Below are 22,898 nucleotides of genomic sequence, written 5' to 3' on the forward strand. Positions count from 1 at the left end.
AACCGAACACTGGCTCTAGTGAGGGCCTTTCACGTTTTTCACGAATTTTGCGGCCACTATAGGTTCTCCAACATGCTTGGAAGGGGAGGGTGAGGGGAGGGGTATTTAGTGCTAGATCCTACTAAATCCTACACACTGGTCCTTTAAAATGTATTCATCATCATCATCATCATCATTATTTGCCCAGTTGGTAATCCAGTTTTGACAATCTACCAACCTTTCTATTGATTGTATTGTTCAATTCATGTGAATAATTATATGTAACCATGAAGCATCTCAGGATTTTGCAAAGAAAATGCCCCAACAGTATCAGGCTACCTACAGTTGGGGGCGGCCTCGGTGCCAAACCCGGTACCTGTAACACAACTCATGATCTTTGGCTTCCAGATAAACAAGATGATTCAACTTGTGTTTGATATGAACATTCAGTGTGTCCTTTTTCTTCAAGTCAGAAATTTAGATCAAATATGGTATAAATCAAGACTTTTCTGTGACTGAGACGCTGTAGATAACAGTTTGATGGAGTTAACATGTCTGCCCCATGTTTGCTTTAAGGTGTCTGTTACATATAATTAAGCACAGTCCCTTTGGTTTCCCATTTTCTAAAGTGACCCTCGTCGAATTGACCTCATTGGTTAATGAGGTTGTCAATAATTAAAGGGTTAAACTGAAGCCTGAGGGAACTTGTTTTAAGACTAATTTACTTAAAGTATAGATGTATATAGATATATATATATAAGACATGTAGACACTGTAGCACTTACACATACATAACAGAAGTTCAAATCCCTCTTGTATAAAGCGTGAAGTCATTATTAAAAAACTCAAATTCACACATTTTGTTGTTTTGTACCTCAAACTGCATTTTATTTCTTAAAATGATGTTAAAAAGCAGAATCAGGTTTAGACATTTTCTTCATAAATCACTCAATTTTCTTATTGACAATTTTGATGGAACATCCATCACAAAACAAACATTTCAGTGTTTCTCAAACTGTACACGGAGAAGCACTGACTAAAAATGCAAATGCACGTTTTACAATTTGCTCATGATTCAGTGAATTCTGACTAATATTCTTACTAAATTTCTGAATACATTTACTTATTTTAAACATCTCTTCCAGTTTTTTTTAAGTTGCAGCAGCTTTGCCAGATGTCGATTCTCTTACAAACACAACATGACGACTGGAAACATGCTGGATGAAGCTTAACGCTGCAAAATTGTGTTGCCTCAAACATAAAATACATATGACTTTATTGATGACACCATCCAGTGTGATTCAAAAATACCAGGCACAGCCAAACCTGACCAACATCTGGCGGACAGCTGGCTCTTATATAATATGATACTACAGCGTTGCCATGGTACTGTACAACTCACCTGTATATGCCATAAAAGGCAAGATTTGGCTATGATTGGATGGTTTATTTACAAAAAAGTGCAAAGTGAAACCGTATGTACATTTAAAAGGCTTAAATATTGATTTTGGAAACAAACAACAAATGGAGGAAAATGTGACATATTAAAACAAAGCAGCACAAACCTCCAATTCCCTTAAATACAACACAATCATACTCAAGACTCTCTGCCTGACAGACCGGCTAAATTAACAACATTCAGGTGAAAAGTCAACATCAAATAGAGGTTTACACATTTCTGAACACATCCGGGCACAGTACAATGTTCATAAATATGTCCCAAGTTTCTTATGACTGCCTTTCTTAAATATCGTCTCAACTTTGCGCAGTACAGTCTACTCTTTCTCTGCAGCCACTGCATACATTTCATTGATTGTCTCCTGGTACATCTTCACAACAATAGGCCTCCTCAGTTTCATGGTGGGTCCTGCACAGACAAAAAGAGGATTTGATGTAAATCTCAAACTGAAGACAGTGTGGCGATAACGACATTTGACCTGTTGTGTAAAGCAGCTTTTAAAAAATGTTGTTGAGATGTTGTCGGGCACGCAGCGCAGACAAAAGACTTGTCTGATTATAACATGATCTTGATTGAAAGCTGATTAAACTTTGTAGTAAGGTAAAACATTACTGCAGTAGCTTCCCTAAATACAGTGGTGCAGTTTCAAAAGCAAAAGGAAGTAAAACAAGATTATCTCACCCAGCTCTCCTCCACCGACAGAGAAGTCTCGCTCCAGTATGACCCACTTTTGGACCCTCTGGGCGTTAGACGTCGCTCTGGCGTTGACGCGCTCCACGCCCTCCTGAATGGCTTTGTAGATCGCTGGCTCCTTATTGGCTAAAATTTCTGACACCTTGGTTGCTGTGACACCATGCTGCCGGCAGAAGTCCAAAGCCTCGGGGCTCAGCTCGTCTGTGGGGTCACCGTTGTCATCCACAACACACTGTCGGAGAGAGAGAGAGAGAGAGAGAGAGAGGTTATTCTTGTGTTTGTTTTATTTATTTAGGAGCTGTGATTGTCTGCAGAAATGGAGGCACGGTTTACTTTGAGAGTGAGCATCATGGAGAGGAACTTGAGTTTGTCTCCGATCAGCATGGCGTTGCTGATGATGGCCGTCTCCGCCTTAACTGCGTCCTCGATGGGAACCGGAGGGATGTTCTCTCCGCCGGCGGTGATGATGATCTCTGAGCACAAGACAATTTTTGACAATACATTACATCATCATCATCACTCCAAACTCCTAAAGCCAAATATAACTAAACTGATCTAAAAAAGACAAAAAAAGACTCAAAATAATGTAAAAAAGTCCTGTAAGATGAGCAGAAAACAGAAAAACTTTGGTGTACAGTAGCAAACTGGAGACCAGTGACGGAAGAATTATTGAGATATTTTACTAAAGTAAAAGTAGCGATAAAATAGTACAAAATACTCCATTAAAAGTAAAAAGTCTTAAGTATTACGGTAAAATGCACTTAAAATATCAAAAGTAAAAGTACTTGTTATGCAAAGTGTTATATTTATCTTATATACATTATTTTACTACTTTTATTGATGCATTTATGTGTAAGCAGCATTTATTGCTGTCAAGTTGGAGCTAATTTTAACAATTTAAAGGGCCAGTGTGCAGAATTTGTTGGCATCTAGCAGTGAGGTGAACTGAATACTCATCACCCTGAGTAAATTAAAGTTAAGTACCTCAAAATTGTACTTAAATGAAGTATTTAGTTAGATTTCACCACTGTTGGAAACAATATGTATGTCAGCATTTAATATTTTTTTTAAAAATTGCTGTAATTTTCAGAATGAAGTGTACTTGCAGGTGCCATTTTCTTACTGTTTGCACTTTACTGTTTGCAAATTGTGCACATGTGTCCGTTTCGTGTAAATAAATATGCAGTGTTCTTATCACAGAGTGAGAGCTACAGCACACATCTATAAAAAGGGAAATGCTCTCTCTGTTTTGTACTCTTGTTCCTGTTCCTATAATTAAATCAAAGTCAAATAAAAGCTCGGTGTGTGCTAGCTTCAAAGAGGTTAAATATAGTCCATACTTCAGTAGGGTTATGTAGGTTAAAACCATTACAGTGTTTCCACAACAACGTCATGCGGTTGAACCAGTTGAACCAGCCAAAATACCACGATGGTGTTTGTGTCAGCCTCTCTGGAGTGTGACAGCAGCTACTCTCATTGCTAGGGACGGCTGCCAACCACTCAGTCATGCTGGCATGTCCCAGATCCCAGACCCAAACACTGAAGGCCAGCACAAGGAGAAATGTCCCAAATGTTTCCTGCGGTGCTGTTATATAAACCATACAAGGTTTTTTACCTTTGATCCTTCCTGTGATGTACAGGAAGTCGTGCTGGTCGTGTCTTCCCAGGTCTCCCGAGTGCAGCCAGCCTTCCTGATCGAGAGCCTCTTCGGTTTTGTCGGGCATGTCCAGGTAGCCCATAAAGACGTTCCGACCCCAGAAACAGATCTCTCCGTTCCCGTCCTCATCTGGATTCTCCAGCTTTATCTTGCAGCCTGGCATCACCTTTCCACAGCTGGGCAGAAAAACCATAAGTCAGTAACATGATACGATCTGATGTTGCATGTTGGTGGTTAAAAGAGACCACATCACTCCTGTACTGGCCTCCCTCCACTGGTTACCAGTGAAATATAGAATTAATTTTAAGATTATTTGATTTCTTTTAAAGCCCAGTTACTTCTCTGTGTTCCACGTTCCCGCTCAAAATAAAAACGTGACCGATGTTTTAATTATTTAACTGTATTTACATTTTGTTGTTCTGTTGTTTTTAAATGTGCTCTATGAATAAATTTGACTTGACTACTAGTGGCAGCAATGATTTAACAGGGGTCTACAGGCTAGCTGTTTTGAGCTAAATGCTAATGTCAGCAACAGGCTCACAATAACATTAATATGCTGACCTTTAACATTTTAGCACTCTGTTGTACTACTTCCTCTTGTTGTTAATGGCATTTCTTATGAACTTGTCTACTTCCAATAATTTCTTACTTTAATTTTAAAAACAAACTTCTGTCTCGCTCTCTTACTCACTGCTTCTACCTTCCCAGCTCTTTTAAGTCGCCGTCCTCTAAAACTTGATTGTCTCGCCTTGCGTGTTTGAATAAAAGCGTCTGCCAAATGACAAAATGTAAAATGATGTCCTGCAGGAATAATGTTTACCGTGTTCACCATTTTAGTATAGCACGTAAGCATGTTAACACTTGCTAATAATCATTAAACACAAAGTACAGCTGAGGCCGATGTGATAAGTTTTGTAGGAATTTGGTCATAAATTGAAATTTAAACCTCATGATGAGGAAACGTCAGAGGATCACTGAAGTTATGAGGATTCTTTTATAATTAATTTTGACTGTGTGTAAAATCTGCAAAAGAACTGTTGAAATGTGAAAAATCTGTACAAATAAATAGACCCTGAATGTAACCTTTAATTTAAATTGAAGACCGATTCATGTCAATTTATATCTTTTTTATTTTATTTACTGTTACCATTATTTATGTTGTGTTATTTACAATTTATATATTTTAATTCATTTTCTTATTTTTAACATTTTTATTTTTATGTTTGACTTTTGTTTTCTCTCACTACTCGGTCTTAATAACCAGGTCTTAATACCTTGGTTGACTTGACTTCTTGTTTGTAAATTTATTGTTCAATAATGCAAAAAAAAAAGCTATTGGGATTCATCCTGCGGGGACTATTAATATCTCTTTAAAATGACATGATAATCTGACTAAAGTGGTGACTACCAACAGACAGACCGACATTTCTACAACTCTTAAGTTCAGACCCTGGAAATCATATTAAATTAACTCTGTAAACTACACCAATCTGTGATTATTCAAAACAAGATTCAAAGATCCACTACTAAACTGATAAAAGATGTAAAAGGAGAAAGTGCACATTTGTTACTGTTCAGGAGACCTTTTTTTATCATGCACTACAGTTTAATTCGTCGCTTCTTGTGGGCAGTGAAATTTCCAGTTTTGGTACTAAGTGGCACTATCGTGTGTTTCGTTAAAAAAGCTGCTGGATACCAAAGAAAGTGAATATTCAAATATATGTTAATGATAAAAAATATGCTTAATTGCTGTTTCAAATGTCTCAATGTTGCACAAACGAAAGGAAGAAAAATTCACTTGAATGCACCTTAATAACGTCTCATCGGTAGAGATTGGATCCCACTTTCTCATTCAGGACAGAATCTATAACAATCTTGTCAAGTGTATCTTTTAAATAAAGTTTTCATCCAACAACGGAGAGAAAATTACAAAAAGACGTTGAAAACTCTCACATCCGTATGAACGAAACAGGTGAGTAAGAGACGCTGACCTTGTGATGTGGTAATCGTTGTTTACGGAGATGGTGTGAGGGCCCGTGCTTTCACTCATGCCGTACAGCTCCAGCAAAGGGAGGTTCAGGCTCATGAAGTACTCCAGAGTTTCTTTGGTGATGGGGGCGGCGCCTGTGAAGAAACTCTTGCAGTTGTCGAAGCCCAGCGCAGCACGCACCCTCTTGAAGACCAGATTGTTTGACAGCATGAAACCCCAAGGTACCTGATTCTCCCTGTAACCCAAAAAAGTAAATTAAAGTAAAAATACAGCAGGAGGTTTTAATTCTGAGGCAGGATTAGTTAACTTGACCATTAACATTTTTTCAAAACTGACACCAGCTTTCTGATACTGCATGTTTTTATTAGCTGGGAGTAATCAAGACATTTGCTTATAAAATCAATCATTTTTTTACATTGTAATTTACATTTTCCATATATAATCTGATGGTAACAGTGCCTTTCTAGTCTACCAACCACTCAAAGCGCTTTACACTACACGTCAATATTCACACATTCACACACTGATGGCACAGCCTTCGGGAGCAATTTGGGGTCCAGTATCTTGCTCGAGAATGCTTTGACATGCAGACTGAAGAAGCGGGGAATCGAACCACTGATCTTCCGATTAGTGGACGACCCGCTCTATCTCCTGACCTAAATTATCATGGAATGAAAATATTTAAATGTTCACTTCAAAATGAAGTGCTGGTGCCATTGTTGATAAGATATTTGATTAAAATCGTTGATGAGCAGCACATTCAAGTCTGGTGAATCAGTCAAGATAATATGTCTTAAATACTGTCTTAAAATATTAAGGTCGTTTGCTCCTGTCTCACCCGTTCATGACACTGTAGTTGTACTGCAGTCCTATGGACTTGGCCCAGTCTGCCACTTTCTTCCTCAATGGGGACGCCTTGGCACCCATAGCTTTCATTTTCTCCTGCATCTTCTCCCACACGCGAGGGACTCCCAGGAAGGAAGTTGGACACACCTCTTTCATTGTTGTTCCTAAGGAACCCTGGGAAAAATAAAGAGGATTATAGGTCAAAACAAGACACCTTTATTGATAATCGCGTGTCCACACGGCATGAAGCATCCTCACCTTGAGGGCATCTGGCTCTGCAAAGTAGGCGGTCCCGGCAAACCTCATACAGATCCACATGTCGTTGACCTGCGCTGCCACGTGGCTGAGTGGCAGGTAACTGATCAATGTCTCTTCAGCGTAGTTCAGATTCACCATGGTACCTGCTGCACGGGCCGTCCACGTCAGCTGCACATTAGGAGAAGATGTCAGAGAGTTTTGTAATGTTAGATTTGCCTGATTCACTGAGATGTGATGTTATAATCACGGCCTGGAGTTCCCAAAAGCTCTATCAGGAGACCTGCTCCACTTCTCTGCAACATACATAAACACTGCATATGCAGTGATCGTGTTACAGAGTCTGTGGGGCTTTTTTAGAATCTCTAAATCAATCGATTTTTAAAAAAAAAAAACCACACAAATTCCCTTTTACTCAACTCTGTGTTCATGTTCTTACTGATTTTGCGATAATTTTTACTTTATTCTGCCTCTTTTAAAACTGTACATGATGCACTTCATTACCATTACTGTTATGTCACTTTCATTGTTTAAACAGTACAACACACAACGAATCATAAACATTTATATTAGTTTAAAATACAAAATGTGCAATAACATATCATCCATTGCTGTTAAAAATATATTTAAGCAGGCTGCACATACTGTACATAACCACCTGCTACATGTATATAAAGTAATGTATCACTCTAATAACGAAGCACTCCTTGCTCTCTCACACACCTTTGCACTACTTGTATCCTGTTACTTGTCCACTTGTTGTTTCTACATGTACGTATCTATTTTTTCACCTACTTGCTTGTATATAATAGTCATATGTTTATGTTTAATTATCTTTGTTTGGCTTTGTTGTCCTTGTTTTGGCTTGTTATGTCCATGTACATCTTCTTGAACATTGTTGTGTGTAAATGTTCTTGGCTAATGAAGCCGATAGTGATTCTTGAGTTATCTGCTGTTTGTGCACATGTGTAACTGTTTTTTATTTTACTATTTTACTTTATTCCAGATCACCTTCACCTTATAAAGGTCTTTAAATAATGGGATCAATAACAATTCATTGGAGTCCAGTCATGTCAGTACAATTAAAATGAAATAAATTGACACTATCTTAACTCGCACTAGTTACTCACGTTGTCATGGCTCAACATGACACCTTTTGGGTTGCCAGTGGTCCCTGAGGTATAGATGAGGGTGCAGCACTCGTTTGCACGAAGACTGTCAATCACGGCATTCAGCTGTTCATCAGGCACGTCTTCTCCCAACTTCATGAACTCTGCCCACTACAGAAACACAGACATTACATTAATAAAGTTATTGATTTCTATGTACAGGATGGTAGAAGTGTTTCTATTTGTGGTGGGTTTGATCTGCTGCTGTTTTTATTTTTGGTCTTAGTAAACCTGATGTTGCTGTTTCATGTATTTCAGAAGCTCAATGGTGCAGTCGTTGTCATCCCATACAGTACACCACTTTATTCCGTCTCTAGCACAGTATCAGATGTTTTAGGATGATCTTGTTATCTGCTCAATCAATATGTTTGTCATGTGAACATACCGTGTACAGGAATGGCGCCTTCTGCTTCAGCTCGCCTTTATATTGGACAATGGCCTTCAGAAGAGGTAGTTGATCTTTAACCTGTTGGGACAAACAATTTAAACAAACAAACATTTAAAGGATTGATTTGTTTTATGCAAGCTGCAACCACTGGCAGTTACAGTTAAGTAAAGGCTGGTAGAGCTGTAAAAGACAAAAAAAAAAAAAAAAAGCTCCTTACCTGCAGGATTTTTTCAAGCTGTTTCTGGTTCTCCACAACCAGGACGTTGGCCTCACTGCTGGCAGCCACATACTGGCAAGCTTCAGGTGAGTTGGTCGTGTAAATGCCGGTCGCCAGGCCCCTGTAGCACAAATCACACATTGGTAAGTGGACTACATTTATATAGTGCCTTTCTAGTCTTACGACTACACGCTTTACACTACATGCCAGGTTCACCCATTCACAAAGTAAACTAGAGCTGCAACGTCTAGTCCATTAATCGATCTACAGAAAATTAATTGTTTCATTTTAGTCATTTTTTAGGAAAAATGCCAAAAATCTGCTGGTTGCATCCTCTTAAATGTGAATATTTTAAGTTTTCTGTGTAGTAAACAGAATATTTAGATTTTGGACTGTTGATCAGACAAAGCAATACATTTGAAAACGTCACCATGAGATCTAAGAAATTACATTTTATCGACAAAACGATAAAATTGAGAAAATAATTGGAAGATGAATCAATAATAAAAATAATAAAGTTAGTTGCAGCCCTAAAATAAATCATTATAATACAATATTTACATTTTCGTGTATGAATCACTTTTGTGAAGTTAAGTTGAATAATTACTGTATGTAATCTGTAGGTTGAATGTCATTCATTTATCTGAGGACAACAGCTGGATGTTAAATATTGACAATATGCTTTTCTAAATCCATAAACTGTGAGGAAATCTGATACCCGCATTAGTTTTTTTTAAAAGCTGGAGTGGGGGACTTTTGTCTCCCCCCTCTGGTAGTGAGAGTAAAGGGGGGCGCTCGGCTGTGATTGTCTGACACAGAGAGGGCTGGTAAATTCGGCCCATCAGCCCACTGGAATGTGTCCCAGTGTGCCCAATGGCCAGTAGTTACACCACTGGCCATTACCTACGGCTGTAAAACGGTGGATAAATTGCTTTTTCAGCCTCACAGAACCCCCGCGAAATGACTCGTTTCACTATCAAATTTTGATCCATTCAGTCTTATAACATTTGGAGAGTCTAAACATGAGATTTAAAAACTCTGTATGCTGTGAAATACGGAGAGATTTATCTGGTGGTGATAGGATTAATCAGTATTGTGTGAACTCGTTTGACGAGGGCTTGAATGTAATGGACCTTCATTAACATGCAAGAGTTCTGCACTGCAGGTTTAACTGGTACAGCCCAAACTGGTGTGTAGATACAGACTAAGATACAGTAAAGTGTGAGGTGAAACTGTGAGGGGGCATCTTAAGGACAAAAGGGGGCTATCAAGTCTATGTAAGAACTCTCATTTACATCAGTTTCTGTTCTCTAAACGTGATCTTACCCAGCCAAGATGCAGCCAACGTCTGCGATGAACCACTCAGGAGAGTTGAATCCCAGAATACCTACACCACGGTAACGCTCCAGCCCCAACTGAAAAAAACAACAACAACAAAAAAAAAAAGATGTATCTTTAATGACATAGCAACACAGTCCCTCCGTTACTTTTGACCTACATCACGTTTCTAAAGCTACTCCACTTCATGTGATACGAACATGGACATGAAACGGGAGACGTAACATAAGCTGTGAATTCTACACACCCAAGTGTTAGTTTTCAGTAGCCTATTCTCACACCGAGGAGATTACAGTAGGAGATGGAGTAAGTTCTACTATACTGTGCTGTTTTCAAACAAAGTGCAAGGAATTATAGGTTTTGTGTACCCTTTAATTCCTGGAATATAGTTCATGTCACCTGATGAATCAATGCTCATTTAGGCAGTCGTACAGTATTAGGACAGTGACATTTTTCATCGTTTTGGCTCTATTTCAACATATCGGATTTGAAAGTAACAGACGTTAAGCTTTAAGGGTGTTTGACGTTGTTCTCATCCATATTAGCTTAACAATGTAGAACCTGTTGAACCACAATGCCATTGGGGCAACACAGGTGGACAATCGTTGACAGGTATTTTGCTTGTAGTTGGAATGTGCGTCACTGGCACAAGTCGGTCACCTGGTTTCAGTCGTGTATCGCTGAAGTCTCCTTTCATAAAACAATCATGGAGAGACTGACAAAAAAAGATGCAAAAAAAAACCAAAAAACCCAAGACCCCAAACTAACAATAATGACCCAAGATAACCTATTTATGTGGTCTTCACTGTGTCACTTTTTGCACATGAAATAAATAATTTCTTTTCCCATATTAGGAGCCTCTTGTACTTTTTTGTCAGTGTGCAGGAAATCTTTTTATGCAGTGAGACTGTTGAATCTGGCGACGTGCACCAGACACTATTATTTAAAAAGCCTCGATTCCACAGTGTGAATCCTGTCACTATTCTTTACATGTATCACTGAAAACCAGCCCCCAAAGCAAGCAAGAAGGGAAAGCTGGCTGCAGTAAAAGTGTCTTTGGATCGTATTATTTAACATGATGACCTTAAAGTCACTTTTCCAGTGAGTTCCTTTAAAAGTTTACACGCACTTTGAGACTTCCTCTGTGTATGAATTGTACTACAGAAATTCATTTGCCTTTCCTTTCCTAGTTTCTGTTCCTGAAAAAGAAACTACAGTATGTATAAAAAAAAAACAGCTTCAGTTCCTAAATTGTTGATGCGGAGTGGATGTGAACATCCTTAAATTAAAGTCAGCATCTTCATCTCATTGGTTAATGTTTCATTCAAAATCCAATGAACTGTAATACAGAGCCAACACAACATAAAACATGTGTCACTATCCAAATACCATTTGATTACACTATAGCACACAGTCAGTGTAAATAAATATAAATGCAGGACAAGTTCATGTGCAAAACAAACCTTGAGGAAACTTTTGGCAGCCACTCGGCACTGTTCATAGTATTGCCTCCAGGTCAGCGTGACCCACTGGCCGTCTATTTTGGAAGCCAAGGCTGGGTGATCCCCGTTGCTCTCCACCGTCTCCAAGAACATCTGATGGATTGTGATGGGAGTCTCCGACGCCGGTCCTGAGCCCTCCATCCTCAGCCTGACTGCCTTGTCTCTGCCGGTGCACCATAGCTGGTCAGCCGGGGCCAGAGTCGTTGCCACGCTCGCCGTCGACAGGGGAATTCCCTTGGGCTCCTCTGCTTTGGGACAACAGGGGCATTTACCAGCCATTAATGACAAGTTAAACTCAGAAGACTCCCGCCACAAACAACACGCAGCAAGCTCGCCTTTGAGTGGAAGAATGAAATGTGTGAGAGGACTGCAGACATCTCTAGACTGCCTCCGTGGGGGTGTTACACTGCAACATGATTTGCAGGTTGGGCAGTGAATGCGGAAAGGCTGTTACCTGAGACAAAACAGGAAGGTGTGGAACGTCGATTGCTACCAATCAGGTTTAGACAGAGGTAGTCATATGGACTGCATACCAAGTAGTTATTAGTTGAGAGCATAAAATAACAGAATTATGATTCATTTGTTTTCCAAAAATACACACATCTGCATTTAAAATTTCCTCATGTTGTTTTCTTTTTTTTTACTGAATGTAGTTTTATTTTAATTTATCTTTTTATTTTATCTATTCTTAAAGCTCTTTGACCTCAGGTGCCCTTTCTTCTTCACAGTGAAGTGCTATATAACTTACAGGGTATATACAACACTGTAAACTTGAACACTTCATGCAAGTCGACGTGGACTCATATAACCCACTCACTATGCTCAATACTTTTTAAGTTGCCTGTTTCTTTTTTCTTCTCTTCACATTTTCTAAAGTATTGTTGTAACTGTCCTCTATATCGCTTTACGTCATGGGAATTTGGGTTCACCCATTAAGAGAAAACTATTGTCCCTGAACTAAGGCTTTGGGGATTTTTTCATTTTAAATAATAAATTGGTAACACTTCAGTCTGGTTTTAAACAGCTTCTAAGAACTGCATCTGTTTTCAATAAAGGTCATTTCTATCAGATGATGCACAAATTAGTGCAAACAACTTTTGTTTTGTTTAGATTCTGGTGCATCATTCGATACAGTAACTCGTGATTTTTACTCAACAAAAAAAAGCCTCTTTAATGCCTCTAAAATGCCCACAAGGCTCTTCAGACCCACCATTAAACTGGTTCAGATCTCATTTTTCTAAGAGAACACTCTCTCTCTCTGTGTTATCCATCCTCCTTCTAACCAGTATAACCCAGTATAACCAGCAGTCCTTTTATCTGGGTTATATTGTCCACAAGCACGTGTTGTTTGCCTGACACATAGAAATATTTCCATTTTAATTCCAGTGATCCAAAAATGTGACAGTTTGAACGCCTCTCTGACATCAAAAACTGCAGGTCACATAGAGATGACATGTAAAAATAATGATCTTTGGTCCATCTGACTCTTCAGGTAAAATCTGTACTAAACTACTGAATTTAGCATCAAACACCAAACCTGCAACTGAGAAAGACGGATATTCTCTGATTCCAATTTAATCTTCAAATGTACAGGATAAAAAAAGTTTGTGCAATGAGCAAGAAACTGTAGCTAATTTGGAAATGGTCGTTCTTGTATTCATTTTTCTGTCTTAAATTGCTGTAATTCCTTGTATTTTATGTCTATATCACACCTGCAACTTATCCAGAATGCTGCGGCAGGGGCTGTGTAGCATCAAACAGATAACACACTACACTGCTTTCTCACTAGTTCTATGTTAAGTTGCACAGTATTGTGTAGATGCAATCAAGATGACCTTTGAACTTGCTGCCAGTGAGCAAGAACCGTTAGATCTTCGTTTCTACTCTGTCGAGTTAAAAAGACACTTGAAACCTGCCAGAGGAGCTTCAGATGATTAATCAGTTCAGTCCTTCAAATATTCTCTTTAAGTCTATTTTAAAACCTTGCTTTCTGTCTATTTTTTCTGCAGTTTTCATGTGATGTCTTTTTGTCACAAGGAGCTTTATAACTTCTCTTTTTGTTTTGTTTTCTGCCTGTAATTTAATACACAGCGTACATATCTTGTAAACAACCTTTTTAACCTTTTAAAAAGACCTAATGACTTTTTTATGTTTCTTCATTACATGTTCAACCAAATAGTGATGCTGCTTTCTCAGATTGTATGATACAAAAAGTTACTAGAAGCCTGAAGAGCTATGACTATCCCTAAGAGTACAGAAAAATTCGTTTGGCTTTGTTTTCTTATTTCAGATTTATGTTAGGACATTACGACATTTGTAGATCAAATTAGTTCCTCTCCTCTCAGACTCTTACCTGGTTTAAGTCCTTCAGTATCTCCCTCTGGCCCTGGAGATCTGGGAGTTTTAGCAGGTGCCTCGGTGTTGCTGGGAGGATGAGTCTCCTGGTTCTCTAACGCTGTCTCCTGTGAATGTGAATCAACTACGGCCCCGTTCTGAGTCACTCTGTCCTCAACTTTCTCTGACTCTGCAGTCGTGTCCTCTCCGCTCATGATGAGAGTGGAGTGCGTCTCGTTCTTGATGTTTGTGGAGTCTGACAGAATCTGTGACTTTTGGGTGGCGATGCTGTGAAAGCCATTGAGAAAGCATGAATGAGAGCTGATATCCCCTAATGTATAAATGTCTTTTTTTTTGGATATAAAAATCAAAGAGTCCTTAGATCAAATCACCTGGAAAAGGGTTTTACTTTCCACTTTAACACATGTAACATTTCTCATACCTCTTAGTGTCACCTTCCATGACTGCGACTCCATTGCTCAAAACAGAATCTTCTTGGTCACTCATGTTGAATTTGCTGCAATAACAGAGAAAAATATCTTCAGTGGACGTGAAGTAAAGCGATCATCAAAACACGCTGGACGTCCTCCACTGAGGACCCTTCATGCAGATAAGATTATCTACAACTATGATGAAACAGCACTGCTCTGCTCATTTATATGAAACTGTAATTCACCAAAGTCATTGCAACAGGTCAGAGCCAATGACCGTCATTACTAGTAATCACGTACACCAGTGGTCTACATGTCGAAACTTAAGATTCATGTGCCAGGAAGTGTTGGGACATCTGTGTGAACTAGTCACTCTCTTCACCTCAAATTTTGAGCACCCTTAACCCAAATATTCACAGTTGGGAAAAGACTATGTTGCATCTCACTCATCATGAGTTTAATACAAGTGGCTGATCAACAATTCAGGTATCTAATAAAATGTAAATATTGTCAAGAAAACAGGAACATGGCTTCTGAACTCATTCATTCTGTGCCTGCACTGTAGACAGTGAAATAATGCCATCTAGTGTGTATATTTTGCAACAACAGAAACATTTTAAATACTTATCTTGTCCTTACTCTTTGTACCGTCAAGAAAGTACACTAACAAGCATAATTAATCATATCAGCAGAGATAAAAATTCAAGTTAGCGACATCTTAACTGATGTTATATACGTATATATATATATAAATCACATTAGATTAAGATCTGTCAACCCAGCAGACACTCAGTCTGACCTCTGGTTTTTAAGATAACTTTGGTCAAGATTCCTCTGGACCAAAGTTCATACAACTTACAAAACTACAGTGTGGCAATATGAAGTAGCAAAGGCAAAGTCTTTGCTCATGATTATGCAAATATCAATTAAAAGTGTCCTTTACTGCTCAAAAAAAAAGTAGATTTCAGTCTCATTAATGACATGAATTTAGATTTCTACGTTACCCAGAGTGGAGACCTTTAAAAATAAGTTGTGTAGATCAAAACAGACGTAAAGTCACGTAGGAAAAAACTGAAATTCCAGTTTACAGTAGTTACAGATAACTATATAAAGATCCATTTTGAAGAGACAAGTCATACTTCATGTTAGTTTTCACTGGAGGAGGTTTGAAGAATGAATCTGTCTCTGTTGACTAAACAAAAGTTGACAGGGCTGCTGAAATCCAATGGAGGTTTCATCTGTCCCCTCTGAGTCATGTGTGTATCTCAAACATATTTACCATACATTCCCTTCAGATCGCATCTGTCAGCGTTTCAAAGACTTCTACAGTGTGAATGATGGTGCAGCTTTCTCAGCCTTTAATCTTCCATTAAAACTGTGAAATTCATTCATGTTCTGCAAGTAAAAACAGACTGAGAAAGAGGGGAGAGAGGGGGCTAAAATATATCAATAAACAAAGATTTTCTATGTCTTGTTTCTATGGAAATCCTCATATAGGACATGCAGTCCCTGCAGCAAGTCATGACAAACGAAAGTCAGCAGATCAAAACTGAGCTGACACCTTAAATAAATCACTTCACACACACAAATACATGACATAAAAACAGTTTATAAATGACAGCCTACCTTCCTCAGGGACAGAGCTGAATGGCATCAACTTGACAAGAGCCGTCTGCCGCGGGACGTACCGGGAGGAACCTTTGCCACACGCGCAGGTGCAAGACTGTTGCCCCCTGGGGGAAAAATATCAGCCTATAGGAGACTTGCATGAGGGCATACCAAACTCCCCTCCACTCACGCCTCGTCCAGGGACTATGGGGACTTGCGCAATCCTGTGAACACCTGCTACTGCTACGGCCGTGTTGACCAGTTAAAGATCCACCAACAAACTTGACCAAAGGTTACAGCTCCCTCAAGGTGACGGGGACCTGACACCTAACGTACAAACAGTCTGGAGAAACCTGCTTTGTTTAATTATACCAGCTGACAACTGTTGGCATGGGTAACAGAAACAGTGAGTAAAGATTTTAATGTGACAAAAGCTTGAGTTGATGAAGGTTGTTTTTGAGTTTTATTATCTGGAAACTGTTTAATGAAGTCAGTCACTATCACATATATGACAAGGCCCGTCAGAGAAATAGTGATAAAAATAGATAAGTCCTCTTAGGATTATGATGAGAGATGAGACTTTGACCCATAAAAAGAGTTATTCAACAGTTGAACAAAAACTTGTGCAACTCACCACTATTTCTACAAGATTGACAAATCAAGAAAAGACTGTCAGACGTCGGGAATAGACGCTGAATACACAAAAAATTAAGGATATTGTTCTGATTTTGTGTTGGAGACGCCTTTTGCAGAGTCTCAATTATCTTAAACTCAATGTATATATATTTATTTGTGCTTGGTATAAACTAAATAAGGTAAATCAGTAAGGGACAATGATTTTTACTTGCATTTACCCTGAGAGATTGCATCATAAAAAGTTTTCCAGAAAATAAAACTCTCTTATCTCTTCATGTGTCACTAATACAGGCTTTGTTCTCTCTGAGCTCCGTATATCTCACAGCTGCGTCTGTCTGATAGCTGGGTTTAAGGAGGTGAACGTTGCTTTTAAAGTAAATATGGGGGAAAGTTCAAGCTCGGTCTCATATGACACGCAGTAACCTTATTCACGGGCACCAAGGTCACTGAATCATACCACCCGGTCACACCACATCTGTCTGAAGTCTGAGCCCCGCTGTTAATATCTGGGCACATGCCTTCTGTGGACGTTGTGAATGATTAGTGACGGGGATTTATCACACTGCCAGCAGTGTAGTAGGAAACTAGTTTACACCCAAGAGAGTATAAAATGTGCAGTAGATAATACATATTTCATCATTGTATGCCAGACTTGTTGTATTACTTTAAATCAGAACCACAGTCACTTGTTTGTAAAATATTTTTTTCACGTTTCAGTAGAAAATACAGAATTTCAATTGAATAATCAAATACAGAAATGCAACATTTTTTATCTATTAATTTTCCTTAGTGTACAATAAAGGCTATATCTTAAAAATGTAAAAATATTTGCATTAATTTCACTTGAATTAATGCAAAATCATTAATGCATATTCATTAAGACTTTATTCTCTTTATTATACATCAATGACTAGAAATCTGCCTGTTCATGCAGTCTCTTGTCTTTATGTGGACAATTCTGCTTTGGTAACATATCATAAAGATAAAATACGTTGAGCGCGTGGGTGGAAAGTATTGCTTGTTTGGCTCTCGGATCATAAACTTCCTCTTCATTGACGGCAAACTCAGCTAAGATAATATCCAGAACTTTCAACTCAGGCAGGTCAGATAGTAAAAGCAGTAAAAAAAAAACTACTATTGATTATTTAGGTTGTATGTTACATAATCAGCTCTCAGAGGAGGACATGACACTGGAAGCACTGTGCAAAATTTGTGAAAAAAAGACTAAATTCTTGGCCAGGAAATCAGCCCTGCTAGATAACATTAACAACTCTTAACTGGGTCATAAGTTCAATGTTGACTTGATTATGTTGCCACCTCCTGGTACAACAAGCTGCAGGCTACTAAAAATAAGCACATTAAGGTCACATCCAAACTCCCTCCCCAAACACATGTAAGCACGTATTCAAAATCTCAGTTTTCTTAAGAGTGGGAAGCAGAATTTTCCAATTAAGTTTGGTCTCACTTACAAGCCTGTAAAGAATAAAGATCTTTATTTAAGGATTATCATAATTATGCAACAAGATATAGATTAACTAATATTATTCCTTTTAGAGTTCCATGTGCAAAAATGCATTTTTATACACAGCTGAAGTGAATGAATTTATGTTTTGCTTGTTTGTTAAACTTGGTCTTTGTGTCTTAAACTGTTTTGCTTGACTTGAACATCTGCCAATTTATTCCCCTTCAGAGGATCACAATGGCTTTATTGTGTCTATATCTTCAGCAATTTTACTGTATGTCAAGAGTGGTGACTGCAATCTTGTATTTTTTTGGTTGTAAAATCTATCTATCTCTATATATATTTCCTGATATTCCCTGATTTTTAAATTTCACACTGTATTTTGTATCTGCTCAAAAATAACTATTTTCTGCAGATGAGCGGCAATGTCAGAATAAATTAATCGAGTTGACTCTTCAGTGTTCTGTGTAAAGAAATAGCGTCTTTATTTGCAGTCATATCAAACATAATCAGTTTGTTTTTCATTTTTTATAAGATCAACATATTTACAATTCATATTTAGCTAGGCAAAGAAAAAAAATCAACACATTAGACTGAGAGTACAGCTTAATTATACCCATCATGTATCATATCATGGTCATGGGAATACACGTGGAAATAAAAGAGAGACACATACATATATATAAAACCATTATCCTGGTGGCCATTTCATCTGTCTCCCTCCCAGGACGTGGATGTGAAGGTGGTAAACAGACTGAGCACCGTGTTTCCCATCGTTGATCACTGCAGAGGGCAGAAACACACCCGGATATTAACGCACGAGTAAATAACAAGCTGATATTTTAAGATATATCATTTGATGTGGTGATTAAGTAACTTACCAACTCTGTATCCTTCATTTAGAGATTCCTGCTTTGCAACATTTTTGGCGACAACCAGCAAATGTCCCAAGAGCTGGAAGTTGAAAAAGCAAAGAGCTGAAGACACATGTGCATATTACTTAATTACACATCATTTAGTGAGAATTGCACTGGTGATTTAGAGATTAAAGATTTTCAGAGATAAAGATTAGAGCATAGTAGGACCAGGAGGATCCAGATTAGATCTGAACCCTTATTATCTTTGTTTCCTTTTGCTGTACACATTTTAACGTGAAGCACCTTTAATTTACCTGAAATGAAATGTGCTACATATATAACATTTCCTTGCTTTGTTAAGACACTTTAATAATAGATTTAGGATCGTGGTCACGATTAAAACAACATACACACATATATGTGGCATACTGCTTTTGCTTTGGATGTTCCAAAATGCAGTGATGGAAGAAGTACTCAGATCCGTTAAGTACTTTAAGTAAGTCCTCTACTAGAAGCACTAAGTACTTTAAGTAAAAGCACCAAAACAGCAATCTAAAAATACTCCATTACAAGTAAAAGTCCTGCATGAAAAATACTACTTAGGTAAAAGTACATAAGTATTAGCAGCAAAATGTACTTTAAGTATTTAAAGTAAGTAAAGTTATTTTTGGTGAAATATTGGATCATTTGAACATTTATTGAAATGAAACCATGTGAGAAGTTTAGAGGGAAAAATCACTATTTGGTGGAGCTGTTAACAACTCATAGACATCTGACATGTGACCTCAATTACACACTGCTTTTTGTAAGACGTCAAAAGCCAAAAAGGTTAGAAACTACTGGTTTCATCTTTAACAATGTGTTGTATTTTAAAAGCTTGTTATATTATCCATTGTGTCAAATCTTCATCTGAAGAGTAACTAAAGCTGTCAAATAAATGTAGTGGAGTAGAAAGTACAATATTTCCCTCTGAAATGTAGTGGAGTGGAAGTATAAAGTAGCAACAAATAGAAATACTCAAGTACAAGTACCTCAAATTGCACTCGAAGGTGCAGTGTGTAGGATTTAGTGGCATCTAGTGGTGAGGTTGCAGATTGCAACCAAATGACCACCCCTCCTCTTCCAAGTACGTAGGAGATGCTTACGGTGGCCGGGAAACTTGCGAAAAATGCAAAAGGCCCTTTGTGGAGCAAGTGTTTGGTTTGTCCATTCTGGGCTACTGTAGAAACATGGTGGTGCAACATGGCGGCCTCCATGGAAGAGGACCCGCTCCCTATGTAGATATAAAGGGCTCATTCTAAGGTAACAAAAACATGATTCTTATTTTCAGGTGATTATACACTAATTCAAACGTACTTATGAATATTATATTCCATTTCTGGCAAGTCCGTTCCGCTAGATGCTACTAAACTCTGCAAACTAGTCCTTTACGTACAGTATTTGAGCAAATGTATTTAGTTACTTTCCACCACTGCCACAATGTATGCAATATATTCATTTATATCCACTCCCATACTATCAGCTCCTCTCAGAAGAAAACGAGCAACATCAGCAGCAGTTGGATTAATTTTAAATTCCTAAGATGCTATCAGGTGAGCAACCTCTCAGCGTTTGTGTTTGATCATTGGGTGCTACAGTTTGTTTTCACAGTGCAAAGAAATGCAAGTTGAGGCTGTTATAGCTGCATATTACTGTTTATAGCTGTGAAATGAGATGTTCAACAATCACGTATAGGTGTACTGTTTGTTAGCCCAAATACTTTTGGCCATAGAGTGTATGTGCGCCTGGAAATGTACGGCTCTGGTCTCCCCCACAACCCCTGAACAGGATCAGCGGGGATCAAAAACGGATGGGCCAACTAACCTCTGCTTCATCATCTTTGGCCTCACTTATTCTGGGAATTGGGATCCTTGGAATGACGAGAAAATGAACAGGGGCCTGTGGACTGATATCCCTGAAAGCCAAACACTGATAAAAACACACACAAACAACATTTATAAACTGATGAGTTGCACAACTTTAAACTTGCTTACTTTAAATCCTTTTATCTTCATCTCAACAAGATTATCTTACAGACTCCACGTGGAACAGGCCAACAGAGATAACGTCAACATGTTTTGAAGACATGTTTACCTTCTCATCTTCATAAATGATATCTGCAGGGATGCTTTTGTCGATCACTTTGGAGAAGATGGTTGGAGATGGGGAGCCATACTTCTTACTGGCCTCCTCTGCCAGTCGAACCTCATCGCTTTTGGTGCACAGTGGTCTCTGAACACATGACACAGAGGAAAATAGTGGAAAGCGTAAGTTCACAGTTTTTCAGGCTGTCTTAAAACAACAGTCAGGTGCCCGTATGAACACTGAAAGAGGTTTTTCCCCAGTCAAAGCTAGAAAACCTAAATACTCCTAATATTCAAGTCAATTTTATTTATATATCGCCAAATCACAACAGAAGTTATCTCAGGGCACTTTTCACATAGAGCAGGTCTAGACTGTACTCTTTAATTTACAGATATTCTATCAACTTTCACATACTATAAAGAAAAGCATCAAATAATCACAATTGAGAAGCTAATTGGCGTTTTTGGTTTAACAAATGGCTTAAAGGATAGGTTCACAATTTTTATCTGAAGCTTATATGAGGCTTCAGCAGTCTGAGTTAGTCATATCACGTGGATGTCTAACACATTTACAGTCTTTTTAGCATAAAATTCACTCTTTGTGTTTCCCTGTTGAGCTGCAGTGGAAGTATAGTAACAAAACGAGGGACTTTGGCACTAAAAAGACTGTAATGTTGAAAGATATCTACTTGATTTGACTCATTTGGATTACTGAAGCCTCATATTAGCTTCAGATAAACTTTTAAATACATTTTTGCACAGGAGGAGGACTGTGGATAATCAGTCATTTCTCCTGTTCATACTGGCCATTAAAAGATCTCTTCATAATGCATTTTCAATGTAAATGATGGGAGACAAAATCCACAGTCTGTGCAAAAATGTATTTAAAAGTTTATCTGAAGCTAATATAAAGCTTCAGCCGTTCAAATGAGTCAAATCAAGCAGATATCTTTCAACATTAGGAAACACAAAGAGGGAATTTGATGCTTAAGACTGTAAATGTGGCAGATATCCACTTGATATGACTAACTCAGACTGCTGAAGCCTCATAAAAGCTTCAGATAAACTTCTAAATGCACTTTTCGCACAAAATGACTGTGTGGACACACTGTGAACTTTGTCCCCCATCACTTACACTGTAAGTACATTATGAAGAGGTCTTCTAATGGTCAATATGAACAGGAGGAATGATTATAGCACGCAAAACATGTTTCAGTGTTCATTTGGGCATCTGAATGTTGATTTAAGACAGACTTGAAAAATTGTGAACCTGACCTTTAACTGTCCGAGCTAATAAAACTGCTGCTAGCATACAAACATTATTCCAGACAGCTAATGACCAAACCTCTTGGTGGTGGGAAACCGCAGGTGTCCCACAGCCCCCATCGGGGCTGGTCGGACAGTCGTGAAAATGTTCTGCGGCACTTAACGAGAATAAAATAAATACGAGAATGAAAAGAACACGGTTTATTTTTAGAGAAGCTACCTCGGCTCGACAAACACGGTGCAAAAGGTTGAGGTGAGCCGTTCTGGTCCCGACCAACTGTGTCCGTATAATCTGACGAAAATACATAGCCAGCTAACTGGCTATTAACTATAGTTATTCCGAAGTAAATAATGTGAGTCTGGAGACAACACTGCTCACTCCAGAAATCCTGTTTATAGGGGAAAAGTCACGAAGTGTGCACACAACGTAAACTGGTGTTGCCTTCACGTACCTTCCCCCTTGTAACATTCGCAGCAGTTCGGCTGTCTTAAATCATGTCTTGAACAGTGATAGTCTGAGTTCAGCAGGTTAATAAGAAAAGACACATCGCTAGAAAAATACAGAATTGTTGTTTTATCTCTGAAATCAATTGATATTAGGTTAATTAAAAAACAGTGTTGAGATCAGATCAAACATAAGGTACGAATCTAAAGTATGTAGTAATTTGCTGGCTAAAAAGTTGACATC

General features: G+C 38.3%; 2 protein-coding genes across 6 annotated transcripts; both read right to left on the bottom strand.

The window, feature by feature from the left end:
- Window positions 1-885: 885 nt before the first annotated feature.
- Window positions 886-16,608, bottom strand: LOC121903267 (long-chain-fatty-acid--CoA ligase ACSBG2-like). 4 transcript variants are annotated; one of them, XM_042420127.1, is made up of 15 exons: window positions 15,885-16,608; window positions 14,270-14,344; window positions 13,847-14,115; window positions 11,455-11,741; window positions 9,980-10,068; window positions 8,654-8,774; window positions 8,434-8,514; window positions 8,010-8,159; window positions 6,883-7,050; window positions 6,617-6,798; window positions 5,780-6,013; window positions 3,747-3,964; window positions 2,465-2,604; window positions 2,120-2,363; window positions 886-1,846 (listed from the first exon to the last, which is right to left on the bottom strand). In XM_042420127.1, the coding sequence occupies exons 2-15, from the start codon at window positions 14,332-14,334 to the stop codon at window positions 1,755-1,757; spliced, it is 2,340 nt and encodes a 779-aa protein (XP_042276061.1). In that variant the 5' UTR covers window positions 14,335-14,344; window positions 15,885-16,608; the 3' UTR covers window positions 886-1,754. The 4 variants fall into 4 exon arrangements, with proteins under 4 accessions (XP_042276061.1, XP_042276060.1, XP_042276059.1 ...); XM_042420126.1 differs by lacking the exon at window positions 15,885-16,608 and adding an exon at window positions 14,641-14,888 and having other exon boundaries at window positions 11,455-11,738; XM_042420125.1 differs by lacking the exon at window positions 15,885-16,608 and adding an exon at window positions 14,641-14,888.
- A 1,817-nt stretch (window positions 16,609-18,425) lies between these two features.
- hint2 (histidine triad nucleotide binding protein 2) lies at window positions 18,426-22,678 on the bottom strand. 2 transcript variants are annotated; one of them, XM_042421620.1, is made up of 5 exons: window positions 22,290-22,678; window positions 20,955-21,092; window positions 20,685-20,789; window positions 18,846-18,918; window positions 18,426-18,747 (listed from the first exon to the last, which is right to left on the bottom strand). In XM_042421620.1, exons 1-5 carry the CDS (start codon window positions 22,515-22,517, stop codon window positions 18,656-18,658), a joined length of 636 nt encoding a protein of 211 aa, XP_042277554.1. In that variant the 5' UTR covers window positions 22,518-22,678; the 3' UTR covers window positions 18,426-18,655. The 2 variants fall into 2 exon arrangements, with proteins under 2 accessions (XP_042277554.1, XP_042277555.1); XM_042421621.1 differs by having other exon boundaries at window positions 22,431-22,671.
- Window positions 22,679-22,898: the final 220 nt, after the last annotated feature.

Source organism: Thunnus maccoyii, chromosome 9, assembly GCF_910596095.1.
Source record: "Thunnus maccoyii chromosome 9, fThuMac1.1, whole genome shotgun sequence".
NCBI lineage: Eukaryota > Metazoa > Chordata > Actinopteri > Scombriformes > Scombridae > Thunnus > Thunnus maccoyii.

What these genes read in the sequence shown, in the direction of transcription:
- hint2 (XM_042421620.1), bottom strand. Translation starts at nt 22,517, where the DNA reads ATGTATTTTCGTCAGATTATACGGACACAGTTGGTCGGGACCAGAACG. An exon ending in CGGTTTCCCACCACCAAGAG is followed by an intron (nt 21,093 to 22,289) that starts GTTTGGTCATTA and finishes TCATGTGTTCAG; the next exon opens with AGACCACTGTGCACCAAAAG. An exon ending in TCATTTATGAAGATGAGAAG is followed by an intron (nt 20,790 to 20,954) that starts GTAAACATGTCT and finishes TGTTTTTATCAG; the next exon opens with TGTTTGGCTTTCAGGGATAT.
- LOC121903267 (XM_042420125.1), bottom strand. Translation starts at nt 14,711, where the DNA reads ATGATGAGTGAGATGCAACATAGTCTTTTCCCAACTGTGAATATTTGG. An exon ending in AAGGGTGCTCAAAATTTGAG is followed by an intron (nt 14,345 to 14,640) that starts GTGAAGAGAGTG and finishes CTGTTATTGCAG; the next exon opens with CAAATTCAACATGAGTGACC. An exon ending in AGCTTGAAAAAATCCTGCAG is followed by an intron (nt 8,515 to 8,653) that starts GTAAGGAGCTTT and finishes TTGTCCCAACAG; the next exon opens with GTTAAAGATCAACTACCTCT.